Source organism: Aythya fuligula, chromosome 1, assembly GCF_009819795.1.
Source record: "Aythya fuligula isolate bAytFul2 chromosome 1, bAytFul2.pri, whole genome shotgun sequence".
NCBI lineage: Eukaryota > Metazoa > Chordata > Aves > Anseriformes > Anatidae > Aythya > Aythya fuligula.
In genome coordinates, this window is record NC_045559.1 from 110,861,685 (window position 1) to 110,882,991 (window position 21,307).

General features: G+C 39.7%; 1 protein-coding gene across 1 annotated transcript in view; it reads right to left on the minus strand.

Moving 5' to 3' along the window:
• The window catches only part of GART (phosphoribosylglycinamide formyltransferase, phosphoribosylglycinamide synthetase, phosphoribosylaminoimidazole synthetase), a 38,106-nt gene extending 17,052 nt beyond the window's left edge, over positions 1 to 21,054 (minus strand). The window contains exons 1-11 of the mRNA XM_032190896.1: positions 20,953 to 21,054; positions 12,373 to 12,521; positions 8,176 to 8,271; positions 7,289 to 7,463; positions 6,477 to 6,588; positions 5,157 to 5,225; positions 3,104 to 3,229; positions 2,076 to 2,163; positions 1,643 to 1,728; positions 894 to 1,062; positions 60 to 291 (exon numbers count right to left, since the gene is read on the minus strand). Coding sequence (XP_032046787.1) covers positions 60 to 291; positions 894 to 1,062; positions 1,643 to 1,728; positions 2,076 to 2,163; positions 3,104 to 3,229; positions 5,157 to 5,225; positions 6,477 to 6,588; positions 7,289 to 7,463; positions 8,176 to 8,271; positions 12,373 to 12,521; positions 20,953 to 20,954 — 1,304 coding nt within the window. The 5' untranslated portion in view covers positions 20,955 to 21,054. The remainder of the gene's footprint in view (positions 1 to 59; positions 292 to 893; positions 1,063 to 1,642; positions 1,729 to 2,075; positions 2,164 to 3,103; positions 3,230 to 5,156; positions 5,226 to 6,476; positions 6,589 to 7,288; positions 7,464 to 8,175; positions 8,272 to 12,372; positions 12,522 to 20,952) is intronic.
• Positions 21,055 to 21,307: the final 253 nt, after the last annotated feature.

A 21,307-nucleotide genomic window follows, 5' to 3' on the forward strand; every position in this document is an offset into this window, starting at 1 on the left:
GATGTCTTTAAGTCCCTTTTATATCAGTTATTTCCATTTCAAGTATTTCAGATATCTACCTGGATTGACTCAGGAAAGCTATAGCCCGATAACCAATGTCCTTCCTATAAATGGCACCCTTGAAATTTATGGCTGCTACTCCCTTGTTGGCTTCTTGCAGTGCTGTCATTAGATCTTCTTTAACAGCAGTTACTGTAAGGACTCTTCCTCCACTAGTCACCACTTTGCCATCCTTCAGGGCCGTGCCTGCATGGAACACCTCCAGTCCTAGTTCTTTAGCCTTGGAAAGTCCTGTGTTTGTTGTTTAATAAAATAAATGCAGAAGAAAATGAGTTGATTAGAACATTTCTCTATTACATTACAAACACATAAATTTTCAGCACTTACTGACTGCCTAGAAACCACAAACAAATTCAGTGTGATTATTCTGAGAAATAAGAATATTTTTTTTAAAACTATGTTTTGTTGATAGATGAGTCTGCTGCTTCTATGCTCAGAGACAGAAAAAGGTATTTAGCTGAAACATCTGCATACAGCATTTAATTGCAGATAGATTTTATACTTCACTGACACAGAGACTACAAAACGTATCAATATCAACACCTTGTAAGAATCAGTAATCGCCCCAGAAGCACTTAACAGTAAAACGTATTAAAGAAATGCTATAAAACTTAACAATACAGTGTGGAGATTTCTAAATGCTATGGCTGTGTTACCAATAATCTTTGATGTGTGAAAATTCAGTTGTCTCTTGCTGACCTGACCCATAATCACAGGATCGTAAGTTTCTGTGAATCTGGGTTATACTGATTCACCTTCATCAGGCAAAATGAAAGGCTGGAGAGAGGACAGGAGAGGAATCAGACTTCTGCACTTTCTCCTGCTGTATTTACCTGTTATTTCCAAACCCTTGGGATAGGTTCCTGGATATCCTTCACTAGCCATCACCACGGTCACAGCCGCACTGTCTTCAAACCAAACTGGCATGGAACTAGACAACTTTTTATTGATAACTGCTTGCATAACTTCATACAAATCACTTTTCAACAGTGGAAGAATTACCTACAAAAATAGAGATTTAGGAAATTGAAGAAAACAATGTAACATTTTTACATTTTCTTCCCTGAGCTTTTCAAAATAATACTGCATCAGTAAATGAAAATACTATTTTTTGTGGTATTTTCACACATATGTACAAGTTGTGCATCACATATGTACCTTTAATTCTCTTCCTTAAACATAGTTTCTATGAGTAAAAGAACTACCTTTTCTCCTAATGCCAGAGGCCTAAAAACCTTACTGTGTTCTGAAGAACAGAAATTAAGAGTCAGGGAGTGGGGAAAGGATGTGTTTGCTTCTTCAAGTTAAAAAAAAAAGATCCCATTCCATTCTGGAAAAGATAGGAAAGCACTGAGTTCCACTCAAGCCTACCCTTGCAACACCCACATTTGAGTATATATAATGTGTTGAAATCTGGAATAGAACAAGCTCATAACAGACTTTCTGTCTTGAATAAACAAACCAAATATTTTAAGTCTCAGAGCAACTGGCAGATTATTCATCTGAAAGTTAGTTAAGAATAATGGTAGATGGCATCAGAATACTCTCCCCTACTGATAAATTGTCATTTACCGACGCTCACCTGACATTCGGGGTCACCGAATCTGCAGTTAAACTCTAGAACTTTAGGTCCATCTTTGGTAAGCATTAACCCAGCATAAAGCACACCTAGAATAAAAATATACAAAACTCTATCTAAGCAACTGCATAGGTCATTTGTTTTTAATCTACTCATGGCAGTGCTAAACAGGAAAACACATTCAGTGTTCATTTAAAGATGTTAACACTTCTTTTCAACTGTTGTTCTTTCTGCTCTTTCTCATTTGACAATTACCAACCATTAATGAAAAGATATCAATTGTTTTCAATGGACTTTAAATCAAGCCACTAATGCCAAACAGTTTTCAAATAAATCAAAGCTATCTTCCCTCACCTACAGTGTGAGTTAGGCCCATAAAGAGGACAAAACAAAACTTTCTCTTTAAAATTAAAAAAACACAAACTTTTATGCATACCAAAATAGGGGACACCTTCTTTCCTCATGCCATCAACAGTTTTCTGAAGAATGGTATCTCTTATTTTCAGCAGCATATCTTTAGAAATCTAATAAAACAGGATTAGAAAACAGTCTTTGTAAAAAGGGAATGCATGATTTTCCTACTGTTACGGCTAGCATTTTGGAGAGTCAAGCAGAACACTTCAATGGGCTGCTGCACATTCCAACACATGCTTCAAACAAGGGAAAGCTAGTACTTTTTTCCTTTCTCCACAGAATAAATACTACAGCATTAATACAACAGGTTACATTTCTTCAGACATGTGGCTCTAGATCTAGATCTGCATGTGCAATTAATTAGTCCCACTGGCTTCACTAGAACAAACCATTTGCACAGACGTACTGGCATTCAGATAGGGGCTCCCGAAGACAAATCACTGTTGGAAAATACTGGGGTCACTGATTGCATTTTGTTCAATAAAACAAAATTAGTAGCTTTACAGAGGAACAGAGGATTTTTCTTTAATAAAAAAGAAAAAGGAATGGCCATGACATAGGTGAACAGAAAGCAAATTAAATCCTTTTACAAATAGACTGTTTGCAGAACAGAAACAAAACTAACTTGAGCTACAGCAAAGATTCATCATTAGCTTAGCCCAGAGCAAAATAAAAATGTGGTTGAACATGTAGTTCTAATGATGTTTATTCTGTTACACTTAGAATCATAAAATTATTTAGGTTGGAAAAGGCCTTCAAGATTATTGATCCCAACTTAAAAAAAAACAAACAACAAACAAGGTTACAAAAATAACAAAACTTCCATCTTCATAATTAGAAGTGATTCAGTAGAAATATCCTTCTCTTTAGAGGAACAAATTTATCAAGTTACAGGCTTTAACTGTCTACGTTCGTTTTAGGCAACACTTTCCATCCACAAGATCCCACTCTCTCCACATCCTGTTAGTCATGATAGAATTGAAAATTCACAGATATTTTCTGTATTAGAGCTGTACTATGGTTACAACAAGATGTTTTCACATTTTTTACCTGAGGTGCTGGAGAATAAGCTCCCATTCCCCCAGTGTTAGGGCCTTCATCTCCATCCATTAATCTCTTGTGGTCCTGGGCTGGGGGCATGGGAGCAATTGTGACGCCATCTGTGAAACATAAGCACTAGAAAACAAGGAAAATAATTAAAACACAAGTATATGATTACAATTTCCTAAAGTGCAAAAGAAGTGCAAATCTGTTTTATTTTTAGTGTTACAAAAATGGATATTTAAGAGTACTAAAAATACTGAAAAGGCTGAAAAAAAAAAAACAACTCACAGTGAAGTTACTTCCTCCCTCCCTCTCCTTTTCCCTGCTCTGGAAAGAAAATATTACATCCCTTTCAAAAATTCCTTTTCCTAATTGACAAAACTCCATTTGCTTTTACATTATTTGTAAATTACTTACATACCACACTATTTAGGCTCAGTATCTTCATAATAACATATCTGCTAACATCTTTTATAATTGATGCTCACTGTTTGGATTACTGATAGCAGTACTCATAAAAACAGAATCATTCAGGTTGGAAAAGACCTTTAAGATAATCTAGTCCAGTCTAACCTCTAAGATCATCTAGTCCAACTTTTATATTTAACATTTTATAATGCTAATTAAAAGACAACCCAGGATTTCTCTTCAAAACCTTAAAATGTCAGACTGTGAATATATAAAAAGCTACGGTCATTTGTGGAATGTGAATTATTTTGACGGGCAAGGCAAATAGTACTTTATTGCTATCAGTCAACTCAGGAAAAAGTAAAACAAAACAAAACTTTAAATTGCATGCTTTTGTTATTGTATTATATTACTGTAAATCTGCAGGTATTCTAAGGACCACACATTTTTCACCAGAGAATGGAGATCTGGATAAACCCTTACCCCCTTATCTGCTAATGAGGTCAAGCCAACCAAGAAGGAATAAGGATGACCAAAATTTGCAAGTCTAATTTTTTCATATCGGATGGGAAACCTGATTATGCAAAGACTAGAAACAGTTAGAGATGATCGCTTGCTTTATAAATACCACCACCTCCAAGATGAATGTTCACAATATCCAGTACAAGTCAATTGCAGCTCCGGGACTCGGGAACCTGAGCTGGTACTTGGCTGTTCTACTTCGGGCAATGCCAGTGTCAAGTTCCCATGCCACCTCAAAACCTAGGCTCTAATTCTCCTTTACACTCTGCTAATTAAATCAGATTTATTTTATTTTATTTTTTAATGAAGGAGCTGTATCATGAAGGAAATGTTCTCTCTACATCTGCAAAGTAAATCAGCGTTGTCAAAACATTCAACAGCCTTGTTTCCAGGTCCTTTGTCCCCGGGTGCACTTCCACATTGCAGTGTCTCTGGCAATGAAACTGCTTAAAGAGTATCCTGCCTGCACCTGTCTTGAGTTGCTTCTTCCTGTGCTCCAAAGGAGGTCACTGATCCCTCATGATATAGTTCAATATATCCCCTTTATTAGTGGAGCTGAAAGTCTCCATTCTCCCTTACTCCCAACCATTCTTCCTTCTCCTGCTCTACGCTTCACCACCCTGTTACTTGTATTGATTCAAATGGGACTGGACTATAAACCAGACCACAGAAAATATGCAAGTTGTTGTTGATCTCTTTAAAAAAAGGTTGTTAGTTTATAGCTCCATGAACAGGTAACTGGTATAACTGAATCAACAACAAATAGTAGTGAAGTGGTAGGAATAAGGAGGAGATCTTATGCTGTCTTTGATGCCAGGGAAATCATAACACAGATGTGCATGCTCAGTTACTTTCAAAATTTTTATGTTTTTATTTTTTCCCCATGGGGGAACAACTGATTACTGCCTGAGCTATTTTTATTTATAATATGAATTATTTTAACAGACTGCAGGAAGTTTGGTTCTTAACACATCTGCCTTTAATTAATAAAACTACATTTATGAACAGGTAACTGCTTCTAATTTAAGTAATAAAATCTTATGCATCCCTCCTATCGGTACTTACATGTTGTTTCCTAAATAACTTGAAAAAAGTATAATCTAAAGGTTATAGTGAGAAACACACTTACAGAAACTTCTTCTCCTTCAAGAAGTTCTTCAACAACAACCGTTTCCCCAGCTGTGCCAAAAGCCTTATCCTATATTAAAAAGAGAATCTCTTCAGTTCTGTGTTTCAGTCATTTTATAATAGTTAAAATGCAACAAGAAAAGCAAATACATCAGGAAAGATACATTCTCCATCCTGGATAAGTCAGTAGCAACAATAATATAATTGTTCCTCCTTTTTATTATCTTTTAACAAATGCAAATTCTATCTTGAATGTTTAAAAATTGCAGGTGATACTTAGGCTTTCTGAGTAATTCCTTGTGCTCTACCTGCTGAGGTTCGCACCCGTGATACTGAGGGCTTATAGCAATGACCACCAAGTCTGTAATCTGACCTTTTACTTTATAAGATAGTGAAATTACATAGAATGCACTGAAGTGTGGGGCGGGGGCAATATTTTCACATTCCAGTGCAAAGTTTGAACTGACTGTATGTTTACTAAATTAAGAACCACAACAGCACACTGACAAGAAAATTTTATATGTCTGTAAGACTCTTTAACACATGATAAAGTTTTGTGGTTTTTTTTTTTTTGCTCAAGACAGAACGAGGTGACCACATGTTATGATTTGTCCAATAACCATACATGCACAACAAATTATGAGTGTAGACCATTTTCGGACCCTTGAAATACAACACGTATGACATATAACATCTCCTACAAATCAGCACAGCATTGTTGTATTGTAAGAGGCTGTGCTGCAGGCATCAGTTGAGGACCTGACCTGTGCAAGTTATTTTCCAGCTCTATGTTCCTAACCGTTCAGATGGAACTGCTTCATTTTGGTTCTCTTCAGATTTTGATGGTCCTAATATACTTGTTGACTATCTTACCTAAATATATGCTTAATTTGAAATAATTCCACTGGAATTTTACTACACATTTAAGTGCTGTGTGACTGGAATCCTAAAGCTGATGTTGCCTGTCAACATACAGCTTAATCACAGTGTTAATATTAGAGCACTGCAGTACCCGTTTCATCATAGCAGAGGCTCAAAAGAAGCAAACAAAAAAAAATGAAAACCATGCTGAAATAAGTGCAGGTCTTCAGTAGGAAGGATTTTGTTTTAGTCTACATAAACTATGCTGAGAAAGAGTGCTCTGCCTCAAGCAATAATATGATACAGCTTCAAAGCTGTCCAAATAATGGTTAAAATATTTGACTTCTGTTAGTCAAATTCCTATTATATAGAAATAAAAAAGAGCTTTTCTGACACTTTGACATGGTTAACAACTCATGTGTAAGAACTCTTCCAATCAGTGCATGACATTTCCACTCACCTGCATGATTTCATTAACAGCTTTGCAGGCTTCTTCCTTGTTTGAAGCTACAATTACTCCTTTGCCAGCTGCCAGGCCACTAGCTTTTACAACTAAAGCTGGGAAATTCGCACTTTAAAGATAGAGAAGAGAGATCCAAAAGTAAACACTCTATATTCCAACCATATTTTGTAAATATTCTGAACATGCCAGTAGTCGAAAAATCAAAATACTCATCAGTTTTCCTGGCAACAGTTTTATGTTATTGAGTAACACACGCATAAAATCTAGACTTCTCTTGATATGCTACGTCCGCTGAAGCTTTCTGCTTCCTCTTTTTTTTCACACCGTTGAATTTCACTAGTGTACCCAAAAGGCTGCTGTTCTTCTAATAATTTAATATTGTATCAATGTTGGGTAAACTGGATAGTATTCTGATAATTAGATCATTATTTGCTGAGTAAGCTCCCAGTGCAGAATCCATACTTGTGGAGAAAAGAACAAAGAAGACTGACCATGCTACGACTATCAGACTGTAAGGTGGGTTTCCATAACAGACAATCTGAAAAAAAATAAAAACTTCTACCACATTTTCCTGTAAACTGAACACTGAACTTAGTTTTCATTAAAAGAGTAATAAATAAAGAGCCATTAAATTATTACCACAGAATGATAGTGTCATGTCAGATTATCCTTTAAAACCATTATGGATATTGTACTACAGCTAAGAATATTGACACATTATTAATCATTTGATTGTTTAGGATATCTAGCACACTGTATATGGCTTTAAAAAAAAAAACACAAAAAATCAATTATGAAGGTAGCTTTACCTGTTAATGAAGCTACATGCTGCTTTTGGATCAGTAAAAGACTTCCATCTTGCGGTTGGGATCTCATGACGGTCCAAGAAGGCTTTGGCAAAGCTCTTACTGGACTCCAGCTGAGCTGCCTTTGCTGTTGGACCAAAACATCTCACTTGAGCTGCTGTCAAGTCATCAACGATTCCTGAAAATAACAACACATATTATTTTTTTTTCAAATCACCAGATGATTTGTAGTCATGCAGTCCCAGTTACTAAGTTGTTGGAACAAATACATAGGAGTGATAAGCCATGCCTATTTTACCAGATTGGCCCTAGATGTATTTTTCACTCTAACCAGGAGCAAGTAACCCTGCAATATTTGGGGCTGAGATCTTTGCACTTGGTAGGATATGATAAGCCTCCCTTGTTTTATTACAGCTTTTGGCCAAATAGTTAACATTAGACTTTTATGCAGATAATTCTTGATCATGTAAAAACATAAAACAAATTATCAACACGTTTAGAAAGTTTTTTTTTTTTTTAAAAACCTAGTCCCAAATTATTATTATTTCCAAAAAAAAGCAAATTCCATAGGAAAACAAAATCCTTAGACAACATTCTTTTATAGAAACACTTTCATACCTCTTTTATTAAATCCAAGAACTTAGAAAGAAATAGAACTGTGAATGATATTTTAACTATTACACTGTTCACAAAATACTCTTTGAACTTCATTTTTGTCATGGCACAGCCCTGAATTTCAAGGAAACTGCTACAGGGAATCTGATTGTGTTTTTACTGAAGACACTCAGTTGAGTGTCCACACTGTTGAGTGGTAGGAAAAAGATGGGGACTAAAATTTACTTTTCTTTCTAAAATAAGAAAGCTATGATTTTTAGTTTTCTTTCTCTTACCAGCAGCAAGAGGAACCTCTGGACCAACCACAACCAGCCTGATCTCCTGATCTCTGCAGAACTGGGCAAGTGCAGCATGATTGCTGATTGAAACAGCTGTCAAAGATACCAAAGGGTGGTAAGACTTCATTTGTTACTCTTGGCACTTGTTTATCACATTAAACACTAAATGGGAAGTCAATGTAAATATGGAACAGAGGCATGCACAAGTACATAAATAAACTGACTTACAGGTGCATATATCTTCAAAAAATATGAATGCACCCTGTAACAAAATACAACGCCAAGACCCCAAGCAAAGGCTGTAGTTTGACATGCACTGTAAACATAACGTTGCTCATGAAGGTGAGAAAAAGTTTCAGGATCCCCTACACCATCATACAGTAAACCATTCTCATCTCAAAAACATCCTGTTTACCAGAAAAAGAAGCATCACTAAACAACCAAGTTAAAAACAACTCACCAGAAAAAAAACTCAATCTATCTATAGTTCAGCCAGTCTCTTCCTGGATTAGACTGACCACGAAGCTTTGCACATGTTCATGCCAGGATGGCGTAGGGGACAGAAACAAGTCACTGGTGGTAGCATTGCAAATGCGTTCTTTTTCTGTCTTTCTGTAGTGCCAGCTAAAACCTGTCACACTAAACCGTGACCTTACTGAAACAAAACGAAATCTGAGTGCTTTTTCTTACATTAAGCTGAACTTAGTATGGGAAGGTACTGTAATTATGGGTAAGGATTTAAGGGTAAGGTTTCTAGGACAGTTATGTTTCTGTAAAGAAGCACAGAATGTGATGATACTTGCAGTGTCAAAGACTGTGTAAACAAAAGAAAAAGCTCACAAGAAAGACAGTAATGTCAAGTCTCATGATAAAAGATTTACGCAAAGGCAATGCAATTCCACTGCTTTTATCAAGAATAAATAAAGCCAAGGTCTGCAGGGGACTGGAATGTGAACTCGGAGAGCGAACATGCTGCAAGCAGAGCCCAGCGTGGACTGGCTGCCTTCATGGGGAGGAGTCTAACACGTCAGAGTACAAATCTACAAACAGAATAAAGTGCACATCTTCCTTGGAGCTGGAATACTTTGCTCAGTTTTGCTTGTGAAGTCATGCTAGTGACCATATTGGCAAGCGTGAGAGGAGCTATGTCCCCGTCCAGTTAGTTTCCAGCGAAGCGGACAGAGAAGGCAGAGGCAGTGATAAAGCATCTTCTGTTAGACACATCCACACAATTCTGCGTTGGTACCTACTTAGCTTCTGCCACCCTGCACGAGTAAATTCCCCATTTCCAGAGGAGAAGGCATAAAAGCAGTATCTGAAACTTGCATTTTGATTACAGATTTATCCTGTTTGGGTGAAACAGATTGAACAGATTGATAAAAATTACTTTCCTGATAACCATTCAACAGTTCATTTACTTTGTTACACCAGCCTAAGTAAGAAAAAGCAAAGGCCTTTGATATCTGTGTGCAATTTCTGCCAACTGACTTCTAGCTCACAAGAGAGCAAGACCAAAAGCATAGCACACTTGGCTTTAAAGTGTTGATTAACATAAAGGTCAATATTGTCTTTCAGTCTCATGAGGGTGTTGTGAAAGCAGTTCAAGAACAGCAGATCCCAGAGGAAGACAATGGGAGTTCTGGTGGGCAACTGCAGAGGGACAATCCCTGTTCCCTGTGACATCAAATCACGTGAAATGGAGCAGGGAAAGGGAAGAGCCAATAAGATAACTGTGATTTTCATTCAAAATTGACAAGCCTCAGGCCTTATCTACTAGAGATATGTGCAGTGAACACAGCACAAGATATACATTATGTGGAAATGTCCTTGTAACAAACAGAACGGAGTAAGTCACATTGTTAGCACGTAATTTTAACTCTAACCCCAAACGCCATTTTCCTCATGGTGTAGACTGAAACAGAACAGCTTTGTAGCACTGTTTTACTTCTCAAAATGACAGCTAGACATGCATTTCAAACCAAACAGAAGGAACTCGGACCAACATTTGCAAAGCCAGGGCTTAAAGTTAAGAATATTTGTTAGGTGGAGACCTAATGTGCAGTAGAAGGAGGTGTCAGGATGCTCAAGTCCATTTGCAGACATGCATATGTGTACCTCAGGATTCAGCGAGCTATTCTATACTCTTCTGGCACTAAATTTGTCCTGCTAATTAAATATAAATCAAATATATAACAGATTTAGGTTGAGTGGCTAAATATAATCTATAATGTCAGAAAGGATTACTGACTGAAATTAACCATGAAAACTTTTGTAGCTTCGACAGGAGCAAGTTTTTAATAATTAAAGTTTATTTATAGTTTTAAGTTCACCTTTACATGTTTCAGAAATCATCTGAGAACCAGAACTTCAATGCTGATTAAAGGAAATCTCATGAACCATAGGGGAGGATGAACTTTCAGAGCCAAATCTTGATGACACAAAAAAAACAGAAACAATGGTAACAGTTTCACAGGCATTGCTGCCCAGGCTTAGACAACATAATAGGGCTTACATACTTCTGAAAACCTGTTTTCCATTTTCTCCACCCAGTAAAAATCTAGGCCCCAGTGCTAGGACTCAAATGCCTGAGTAGATAAAACAAATTATTTCCTTTTAATTGCAAAATAAATAAAAACAGTCAACCTGTTTTTGTAACACAAATTCTAGATTCTTTCTGCCTCCCAGCTGGCTGAGGATTTCTCTCCTAAAGCACATGTGAGGCCACTGTCTGGAAAAAAAGAGATTGAGTACATGTGGTTGCTTTCATGGAGGTGGCTTAAGCACTAAAAGGAGGTGGTTTGAACACATGCTCAAATATTTTATATTGTTGAGGGTGCAGTGCATTTTATGCAATAACAATGTGAGAGGAAAGCACAGCAGTTCTTAAAAAGACATCATTTGAAAAAAAAGAATATTGAAATTAACATTCTGCAGGCCATAAAGGCTGGCACTGACTCAATTTATTATGAGTATAAAGATTTCTGTTTGACCTTCTGGGATGAGAAGGAAATATAAGAACATGACTTTCCTGTCATGCTCTTTCTTGGGCTCTCTCCCCGAGATCAAACAGGACAAAAAAGCTGCCTATGATACTGTGCATATTCAAAGAAATTATGAACAAAGTTATTTAAACTTCCTGTAATTAAGCATTCCAACAGAATTAAGTCTGGTAATTATCTGCTGTACAAGAAAATGACGGGATTCATGTTTCCACATGAAATCATAACAAAAAAAGATTTTACTCGTACATATAAATGCAGAAAATGGAGGCATATAATTCTTGCTCACACGTATAATATGTTAATTTTAGTTCTGTATGTTATCACATACCAAGTAGAAAGTTAAGTTGGTTGCTTGAAGTACTTCAGGATCTGGCATATAATGGACACAAGACAGACATTTCGGAGTTATTACCCCTGCTTTTGTACTGATTCACTGTGTGCCTCCAGGCAAACACCTTAGAACAGTGCAGTTTAAACACAGCATGTACTTTTGGATGCTCAATCTGAAAAACCTTAAGCTGGGTTTTGAAAACTAATTAATATGAACAGTTTCAGTTAGAGCCAATCTGTCAGAGCTCACCACATTTAGGCGAGAAGCTTGAAACACGCAGTCAGTACTAACAGAAGTGTTCAAAAATAATCCTAACTTCTTTAAATCAGTAAGACAAAGGAATGAACGTTTTTCTATGGTTGACTGTTTTAGGTGAGAAAGTTTTCTTATGAAAGGTTGTAGGCATCGTACGGCTTCCATGGGACTTCTGAGAATGAAACAGTGGTTCCTACCCAAAGCAGTCTGCTCTGCCACTCTCCTAGAAGTGCCAGCATTTGCTGCAAGCACAGCTGTTCACAGCTGAAACAGCTGCTGAACTGCACTGCATACCAAGATAAAACATTACCCATTCCTGCTAGGCAGGAAGCAAGAACTTGCAGGAGTTTCAGCCATATTCTCTACCACCCAAGTCCAATGAATTAACTAACAAACCTGAGATAAAATTCAATGAGTGGTAGTTGCACAAGGCTTTGCTCAGATATTTTTTTCTTAACTGCGTCTGTATGATTTCACATGCACCCAAAGCTTCAAATAATAATAATAATTATTATAAGCCTTTCACTCCAACAGATTTTAGATCAATTAATGGAACAATTTATTTGTTCAGCTATAGTATTTTAACCTGGTAATTTTTCTTTTTACCTGAATTGGAAATTTTTCCATTGTCAGCTGTTCCTGCGTTTCCTGGAGCAACAAACACTTGTTTTACATGTGGGGACTGGGCCAGCTTCCAGGCCAGCGCATGCTCTCTCCCTCCACTGCCGATGACAAGCACCCGATCAGCCATGAGCCTGCACAAAACCAGAACACAAGCAACACAGAATTAGTAGAGCCAGGTTAGCAAAGTGAGAGCTTCACAGATCTAACTGCAGGGTGGAAGGCAGCTCTCAGCAGAGGTGAATGCCACTTTGTTTCAGGCAATGATGTTTCTATGACGGTTTTGTTGGTTTAAAGAAATAAAAAAAAAGTGCGTGGAAATGGATAACTGACTTAATAAGGTGTGATAGAAAATAAATGTCAAACACTGAAGCAACCCACAGGGCAATCCTGTTTTTCCTTTGATCAGACTGGCAACTGTTCTGAGCTGTACTGAAGCCTGTGATACAGAACAACCTTTATGACCCACCAGGCTGTGATTTCTAACTTACACACGTTCCTGGCAAATCCAAGCCTGCAAAGTCCCTCTGATGAACTAATTGTTTTAATGCTGTTGGCAACGTTAGGGAGCTGAATGGGACAACTTGAGACTTTTGGGTAGTAATATCAGAAAAAATGTCTAAATACTTTGTTAGAAGTTAAGGTTAAGAGCAATGAGATAGGGAAAACAACTTGTAACAGAACGGGGAAGCAGAGTCTTAATGCACATTCCCTTGGGACTGAAGGAGCCTTAGGCTGGTCAGGGTTTTACAAGGCAAAGCCTAGATTTTTCAATAGTTTGAGGACAAACTGCTCCAAAATGAAATGAATGCTCTGTTTCACCCTCCTGATGTCATCACGTGCATGTGCAAACACAGCTTCCATATAGCGCATTGACGTGGACATTACAATTCTGTCTTTGAGGAGCGCTGAATGTTGGCCTTTGCTTTTTAAGATGTGCTTATTTCTGTGTGTATTTTCTACATACTTACGGGTGTAAGTCACCTGAAAATTGCCATCTCGACAATTTTACAGAACAGAAGACTTCACTTACTCTGGAGAAGAACATTGGAATTCAGAAAATGGTAAATAAAGAGACAAAATAAGTACGTATGTCTTTCTTTGGAGGTCCTGGACAGGCAAAGGCTAACCTCCTGAGCTATCCAAAGAATAAGCTCTAGTCCATTAGTGACATTAGTCCAACTACACATAAATTGTGTACGCAGGTGCACTGTTTAAGGTGAGTTTTATTCACAGAAGACAAGCAGTCCCCCGTGAAGCTATTCAGTGAAGCAGAGGGCGAGCAAAGCTATAGATGGGCAGCTGTCCTGTGCCCAAGTGGAGCATTCATTGCTTTCAATAACAAAATATTAGAGCGTTTTCATGCATTTTAAGCGATGAGGATACACAAAAGCAGTTTTGCGTGGAAATGGGCATGATTTGTTTCAAGGACTTGGCATGGCCAGCAAAGAGGTCTGTGCAAATCACCTCGCAGTCATCGGGGGCAGGGACACAGCCGAGATAAGAGTTTTAGCCAAACGCAGTGCCTGGCCTCCCTGCACACGTAGCACAACCCCTGGTCGCTGCTTGGGGCTCTTCAGTCGAGCAGCCGGTCCTTGACCAGCGCTTGCCAGTGTGTGCAGGGATCCCAGCACAGAATACATCCTAAGTGCCAGGGAGGATAAAACCCACCCAAACCAGATTTCTAAGGGAAAAGCGGCCATACCAGAGGCACGACAGACAGCAGGTTTTCAGCCAACTGATAAGGCAGGGCATGTGCCTCTCCCCGATGCCAGCTGCTACTCGGATAAAGCTGCTGGCCCCTGCCCAAGAGCTGCCCAGATGGCTCTGGGGACCCCAGAGAAAGCCAGCTGTCCTGGGAGCCTGGACTCTGCAGGAGATGCTTCTGCTTGGAGGGCACCATGCAAGGCATACACGGAGCCTGGTTTGTAAATCCAAGTCCTCCGTAACCTACTTCAGAGAAGGAGAGCCCCCACGCATTTTAGATGGTAACCCCTTGATAATGTATTTTAACCCGTTAACAAAGGCATGATTTGTTCAGAGAACGATACTTTTAGGCAAAATAAAGAAAAAAGAAACACAAAGAGAAGGACAAGAGACAGATGATGGATGCTGAGTTGTTCGCTATGAACTAAACATACTGGAGTTAAAATTTAATTGTAGGTTCAGGTGGGAAGAGATCAATAGCTTTCTGTTGAAGCATGTTTGACAAGATACACAGACTGCAAAGCTGTAGGGGCATTTTAATTATAAACCTCATGGATCCCATACAATAAGAAAAATACACTGGGGTAAAAATATCAGCTATGCTACACATTTGGGGTGTGAAGGTATGGTAAACCTGTATGATATTACAACCCAAGGGAAAAAAAATGAGTACGGGGCTGGCTACAGTGAAGGGACGTGTTAGATAAAGACAGTAACCTAGGTCAAAAGAGTGCTCTGTAGAAGAGTAAACATTTACCATGTAGCAGATAGGTATATCCTACACTTAACTAAATCCAGCAAGCACGTTTCCACAGACAGTCATCATTAAATAATAATATTAAGGCAAGTTTTATCAATAATAAATTGAAACCTACATATTACTACATTTTTTTGGCAAGTATATCAGAAGTGAATGCAGAGATCCAAACTGGAACAGAGATCATACTTACTCTATCCTATGTGCTGTTGGTTTGAGGAAAGTAATGCTCGAGGGTTCAGATGTGCAAAGAGAAAGGAGAAAAGCAACCTTTGGTTTTAAAATGTAGTGCCCCCGTCCCAACACTACCGCCCCACTGACGACATTGTGCAGGTAGCCAATGAACAGGAAAGTTCAGCCATGTCAGCTGGGGGGAGAACAGAAACTCACACACAAACGGCCGAGAGATGAGGAGCAAAAAGTTTGCAGAGCAGAAGCAGCCCATCCTTTCACTCCTAAACAGGCGCAATAAATTCTGTCTCACCCAAATTATTTCTTGCAGTTGAAAAATTTTCAATAATTAGATCAAAACATGCACTGATCGTTTAAAAAAACAGATGCTTAGCATAGTCCCATGCATGTCAACAGTATTGAAAAATACAGTGCAAGATGCACATTCGTGCTCCATCAAACTTACTGTGTAGAAATAGTTGAACGATAGGCTTCAAGACCCCGTAACGCTGTTACCAGCTAAAGTAACTCATCATTTTGGCAAATCATTTTTTCCCCAAGAAGTATCATGTTCAGTTAACAAAATGAATAATGTATGGCATAAAACGTTATATGGGAACAGTTAAATAGAACAAGCCCTGTATCATATGTTCAAATAAATTTTAACCATTTTATAACAAAATGGGAGAAAAAAAGTGGTTTAACCATTTGTTTTGATTTCAGAAATTCAACTAGTTTGTGCATCCCTTAAACATCATCACAGCAACTTGTATTTAGGGATGTAGCTTGACAAGAACTTCTTCTGGTGGCAATTCCAGCTTATAAGGCTCAAATGTAGTGGTGACAGCCTTTCTTTTTCACACTGACTAAAAAGATGCGGTGTAGACCCTCTGCCACCCAGCAGTATCTTGCATTCGAAATGAAAATTACAAGAGGCGACATTTCTTTTTAATTTTGGCACTAATCCAGGAGTCAACTATTTATTGTCAAACAACCAAAGGCCACTCACAAAGCAGTTGATTTCTTCTGTGAGGATTACCACACAATTTTTATGGAGGAAGTATGTGAAATCCTTAAATCCTCTCATAAAGAGGCAGAAGCAGAAAAGATTCCAAAAAGTGGTACATAATTACCTTAAGCAACCATTGTCTGCTTTTGTAAAGAAGGAAGATATGTTTGTCTATAAAAGAAGTCTTAAAATAAAGACAGATGGTATTTCAGTTAAAGGTCCATTACCAAGTCCTTAGGCTAAATAAGACAGGAAAGCAGAAGCAAGCTAATCACTCCATGTACCCAACAGGAGAGGACAGGAGGATACAGTGAAGACAAGTTGATTTCCAGAGCCTATCCCTGAGGTTGCCAGCAGCTAGTCAGCAGGGAAGAGCATCAGCCTAGAGACCTTTATCCTCCACAAAGCTGAGGCTCATTAAGAAGCTGGGCAACTCCTCCACTAGGTCAGGGCCTGTGGAGCAGAGAAAACAAAGTGAGCAAGGCAAAAACAATGTCTGACAGCTTTCTCCGACTTGGCTCCTTCAAAAGGCACAGTGAGCTTTCAGATACAGGCAGAAGTGAAACGAGGCTACAAATTCAGGAGCAGTTAATGGGGAAGGGGCATGAGCCTGGAACAGATCCGGTGTGCAGCCTTGGGGGTTAAACGGAGCTCCCTGGCTGTGTTAATGGAAAGCTTACGAAGATAACTCTGTAAGTGTAAGAAAACATCAACTCCTTAAGCTATTACTGCCCAGGTTTCAATTTCACGTCATAAGTGCATGGTGCAAGTTACCTAAATATTTATCTCAGCTAGGTGGAGTCTGGAATAAGCCATCATTGCCTCATTGCCTCACCTCTAACTAATTGTAAGCAGTGAAAAGGTGTAGCTAAAATAACATGGATGCAACATAGCACAAACATTAATTAAAGGGCATTACTGGGGGCAGGTTACTGCTTCAGACAGTGTCTGTAAATTAAGCTCCAACGCTGCTGGGTTTCTCCGTGCCTTGGCTGATAGAGCTGGGTATAGAGCGTTTTGCTGTGGTAAACAAGTAAGTGAGATCTTGAAAACTTGTGGAAAAAGAAAGGTGTCAGAAAAAAATGTAATCTTAAAAGATACTTTTTAAAGTCCTAGTTCCAACAAAATAGGAACTGAGGATGAAGTAACAATATTAATATTTAGGTGTATCTAAAATTTTGCACCATGCAGCATCCAAAGTGTTCCAGCACTTCCCAAAAACGTATCTGCTGCTCCAGGGGGTTTACACTGCTGCAGAAGTTTACACATGCATTAATACTCACATGCATGATTACTCTGAAATCAATGGGATTGTTTTTCTGAATCAGTAATAATTAGGTAACTGTTAGAGAAATGATTCAGGGTGTCTGGATACAAAAGACTCTCAGGAAGAAAAATAAGTCACTTAAGTATGTGAAATGAATACGGGCTCAGGAGCTTTGCCTCAGGCTTTGTATTTGTATTCTGTGATTCTGCAAATCACAGAACACCAGATTAAGGTTGGCATGCAGAGCAATGCTAGGCTAGAGCCAACACGGAGGGTGGCATTTCATGAGACAGCTGGACCCATAAGGATACCTCATTGTCACTGGAAGGGATGTCTTGAACCCAGATGTGCTTTCCTTTTCCTTGTACTGCTGCTGATGCTCACCTGAGCATAGTCCATTAACTGTTCTTTCACAAAACTAACCTGAGCAACAAAACAACAAAACAGATTTTTGCTGGCTGAACTGACTAACAGCGCAATCAGCCAAGTACCAGAGGCGCTAAAAACGAAGGGATGGGACAACATGCCTAGGCAGGACAGGATAAATGCAAGACTCACCTTTTAGGCAACAGCAATCTATTGCATCACTGCATGACTACCATTTAACCTTAGCCACTGCCTATTTAAAAGCTGCAATACCTTAGCTTTGCTACACTGGGATTGTGGAAACCTTTTCTTTATACTAAATATATGGTCCAAGCTCGGAGCATCTTAACTCCTACCCTCCCTGGAGCTTTGGCTATAACATGGCCTGGCAGTGATAGCACTTACTGGAAATACAGAGAATCCAAGCCTAGCATCACTAAGCAGGCTCAAACCCACACCTCCCAGTGCCTTGGAAAAAAACTCTTACCACTTAGCTTTGTGCTAAAGGAGAAAGTTCACTCTTTCTCTTGAAGCTAGGCAAGAGAACAAGAAGAAATAAAGACCCGTGGGACACAGGAATAACACAAAATTGAAAGGTTCTGCACTTCAGCTGCCGCTCTGCTGAGTTCAGTATTAGGTTCCAGCCCTAGCAGTCAGGACAATTTATGCATTTTTTTTTCATAGAATGATAACAGGATAAAATATTGAAAGAATATCCTTGAACATAAACCAAAACCTAGGTGTTCCTCCTCCCAGCTTCAACAGCTGGGCTGCTGCTGTACTGCGCCCCATGAACCTGCCATCCTTTACTCTGTTCCTGAACTGGCCAGCAGCCAGGTAGCATGGTCCTAAATCCTCTCAGGCTAAACATGGCTTTCCTGCTTTCTGAACTAACATTAACCAGCAGCCTAAGCCTTTTGTTAATAAGAAAGTAGAGTACACTGCACATCACAAATGCACAAAGATCTTGATACACATGAGGTGAATGCCATGAGTGCACAAAGATCTCAGTGCACACAATGAGAGCTCCCAGTCGGCCATCTCAGAGAACCTTTGCCAACTTCTGGACCATGTTCAAGCTTGGACAAGAAAACAGAGTTTGAAATGTGCAGGCTACAGGTTCACTCACTGGTGTTTCACAACTGGCTTACGCTGGTCTTTGCTGGTACAGCCTGCCATTGGTCCAACTCTCTTCTCCACCTCCAGCCTCTCGTTCCCTCTCCCACTCCAGTGCCAAATGTGTGCAGTCAGTTGGATCACGAAGCCAGTAAATGATGGAAAACTAACACTACAACGGTAACCAACTCGATAAAGTAATAATAACAAAAAGGAAATAATTTTCTGCCAGTTTAGTCAGCTAAACTAACTCATTGAGAGATGAAGTGATCACCACAGAGCATACAAAGCGAGCAGCAGAAGCAGATGAAAAGAGCTCCTTTTTGTTGCAGCAGACTGGTAATCAGCCCAGCTGTCCTGGAACAGCACTCTCAGACCACCTTGATTGTTCAAGAAACCAAAACATGGTTGGTTGCAAACACTGCTCCACAATTTATCTTCTCACCTAACTGCTCGTTCCCACTTCTTACACTAGCCTGCTTACAAGTCACAAGGGGAGTCAGACTGGGGAATCAGACCAGGGTTGGAAGACAAACCATGGTTTTTTTTTATTATTATTTTTTTCTATAGATATGTTTCTTTAGTAAATTCACCATGCCGAGCATGCAGGCAGTTCTGCTGATGCAATGCAAGGTACAGAAACATATTGGCATGGTGCCTAAACTGGCAGAATGGCCAAAACATGATGGTGGAGCTGCAAGCTTAGATTAGGGTGGCCTGAGGCTCTTATTCAACTAAAGTGATGCTGCCATAGATCTGTAATTTTTAATTTCCTCAGGTTTCAATACCATAAAGTGCTACTTATAGAGTTCAGAGGCCTCTAGAATCAGGTGGCAATTGATTTTTAATTATAGCTTTGAGTTTAAACAAGTTTCTTTTGCTCGTGGTTTTTCATTTACAACTAACTTCTGGCTCTCGCTTGGGAACATTGTGCAGTGCAACTGATAGCTTTACAAAAACAAACAAACAAACAAGTCATCGTTATCTATGTTTCTCAGTCCTGCAGAAACTAGAGGACCATGCTTATTGCCCACATGAGAACCAAGAATAAGCCTCAGATCTTCCATGGCCCACACTGGGACTGTGAGAGATAGGTGTTATCCTCCGCACAGCTGGATTCCGTGTTTTTTAGGCAAAAGATCACCATAAATCTCACTGTTAAAAAGAAAAAGCTTACAGTGTTATTCCCCAGCCCAAGTACTAACTTCTGGCAATTCAGACTATTCAAAGAGCTGTGAGTGCTCGATGTCTTTCAGCATCCATTGGCTAATAGCCAGAAGGAACCCTGGAAATAAAGAGTATGCATTGTGTGTTACTATTTCACTTACAAACAGTAGAATAAGTCAGAATCATCTAGGTTGGAAGAGACCTCCAAGATCACTGAGTCCAACCTCTGACCTAACACTAACAAGTCCTCCACTAAACCATATCCCTAAGCTCTACATCTAAACGTCTTTTAAACACCTGCAGGGATGGTGACTCCACCACTTCCCTGGGCAGCCCATTCCAATGCCTCACAACCCTTTCGGTAAAGAAATTCTTCCTAATATCCAACCTAAACCTCCCCTGGCACAACGTCACCAGGCACGTGGGAGAACAGACCAACATGAGCGTTAATGCCAAGTTTCCACTAAAGATATTACAAAAAAAATTAAAAGCCAATATTAAAGTTGGTGAGCTCCCAGCTCTGCAAACAGCAGAGAAAGAATCAAAGCCATCCAAAGTCCAAAACAAGAGAAGCTTGAAGTTTATTATTTACTTCAAAGCAAATATTTCGCCACTTTCGCAAAGCCAAACAGAGCCGGGAAAAACCTACGAACAGCAGCCACGTGCACCCTTAAAACACTTAAAATCGCAGCACGTTTAGAAACGTTACAGCTCGAGCACCCTAGAAGTGAATTTAGGCAGGTGAATTCCCAATTTAGGAAGATGAATTTACGCAGCTTAAGTAAATAAATAAATAAATAAAAAAGCCCGGGCTACAACGCGGCCGCTGGTGGTTGATGGAGGGAGCCGGGCTCCGCCATTTCACCGCGTGGGCAGCGCGCAGCTCTCCGCCACCCCCCCTCAGCCGGGCTGCGGGGGGGCCAACACCGCCGGCGGCGGCACTGGGAGCAAGCGACACGCGTGACCCCCAGAGGACGGCCTTCTGCAGAAAGAGGAAAAACTTACATTTGGCATTCCTTCAGGGATATTGTAGGAAAGAGGAAGGCATCCTCCGCCGCTCCGCCCCAAACTTCAGTACCCAAGGCGCCGCACGAAATGGCGGGGGGGGAGGTGGGGTGGCCCGGGGCGGGGGGGTTGCTGAGAGGAAGGGAAATAAAAGCTGTGGCTTGGAGCCCCAGGAATGGGGTTTTACGTGTAAATTGTTCCGATCTAGGAGTACCTTCATCGTGGGGTTGCTGTGGCTTTGCTGCCACTTTTGGCTTGAGTGGGTTGCTGCTCGGGGGATGTGCTGAGCTGGGCCGGGCAGGCGATAGATCCAGCTGAAAAACCGTACCTCTAAACAATTATTGTGCTTAGGGTT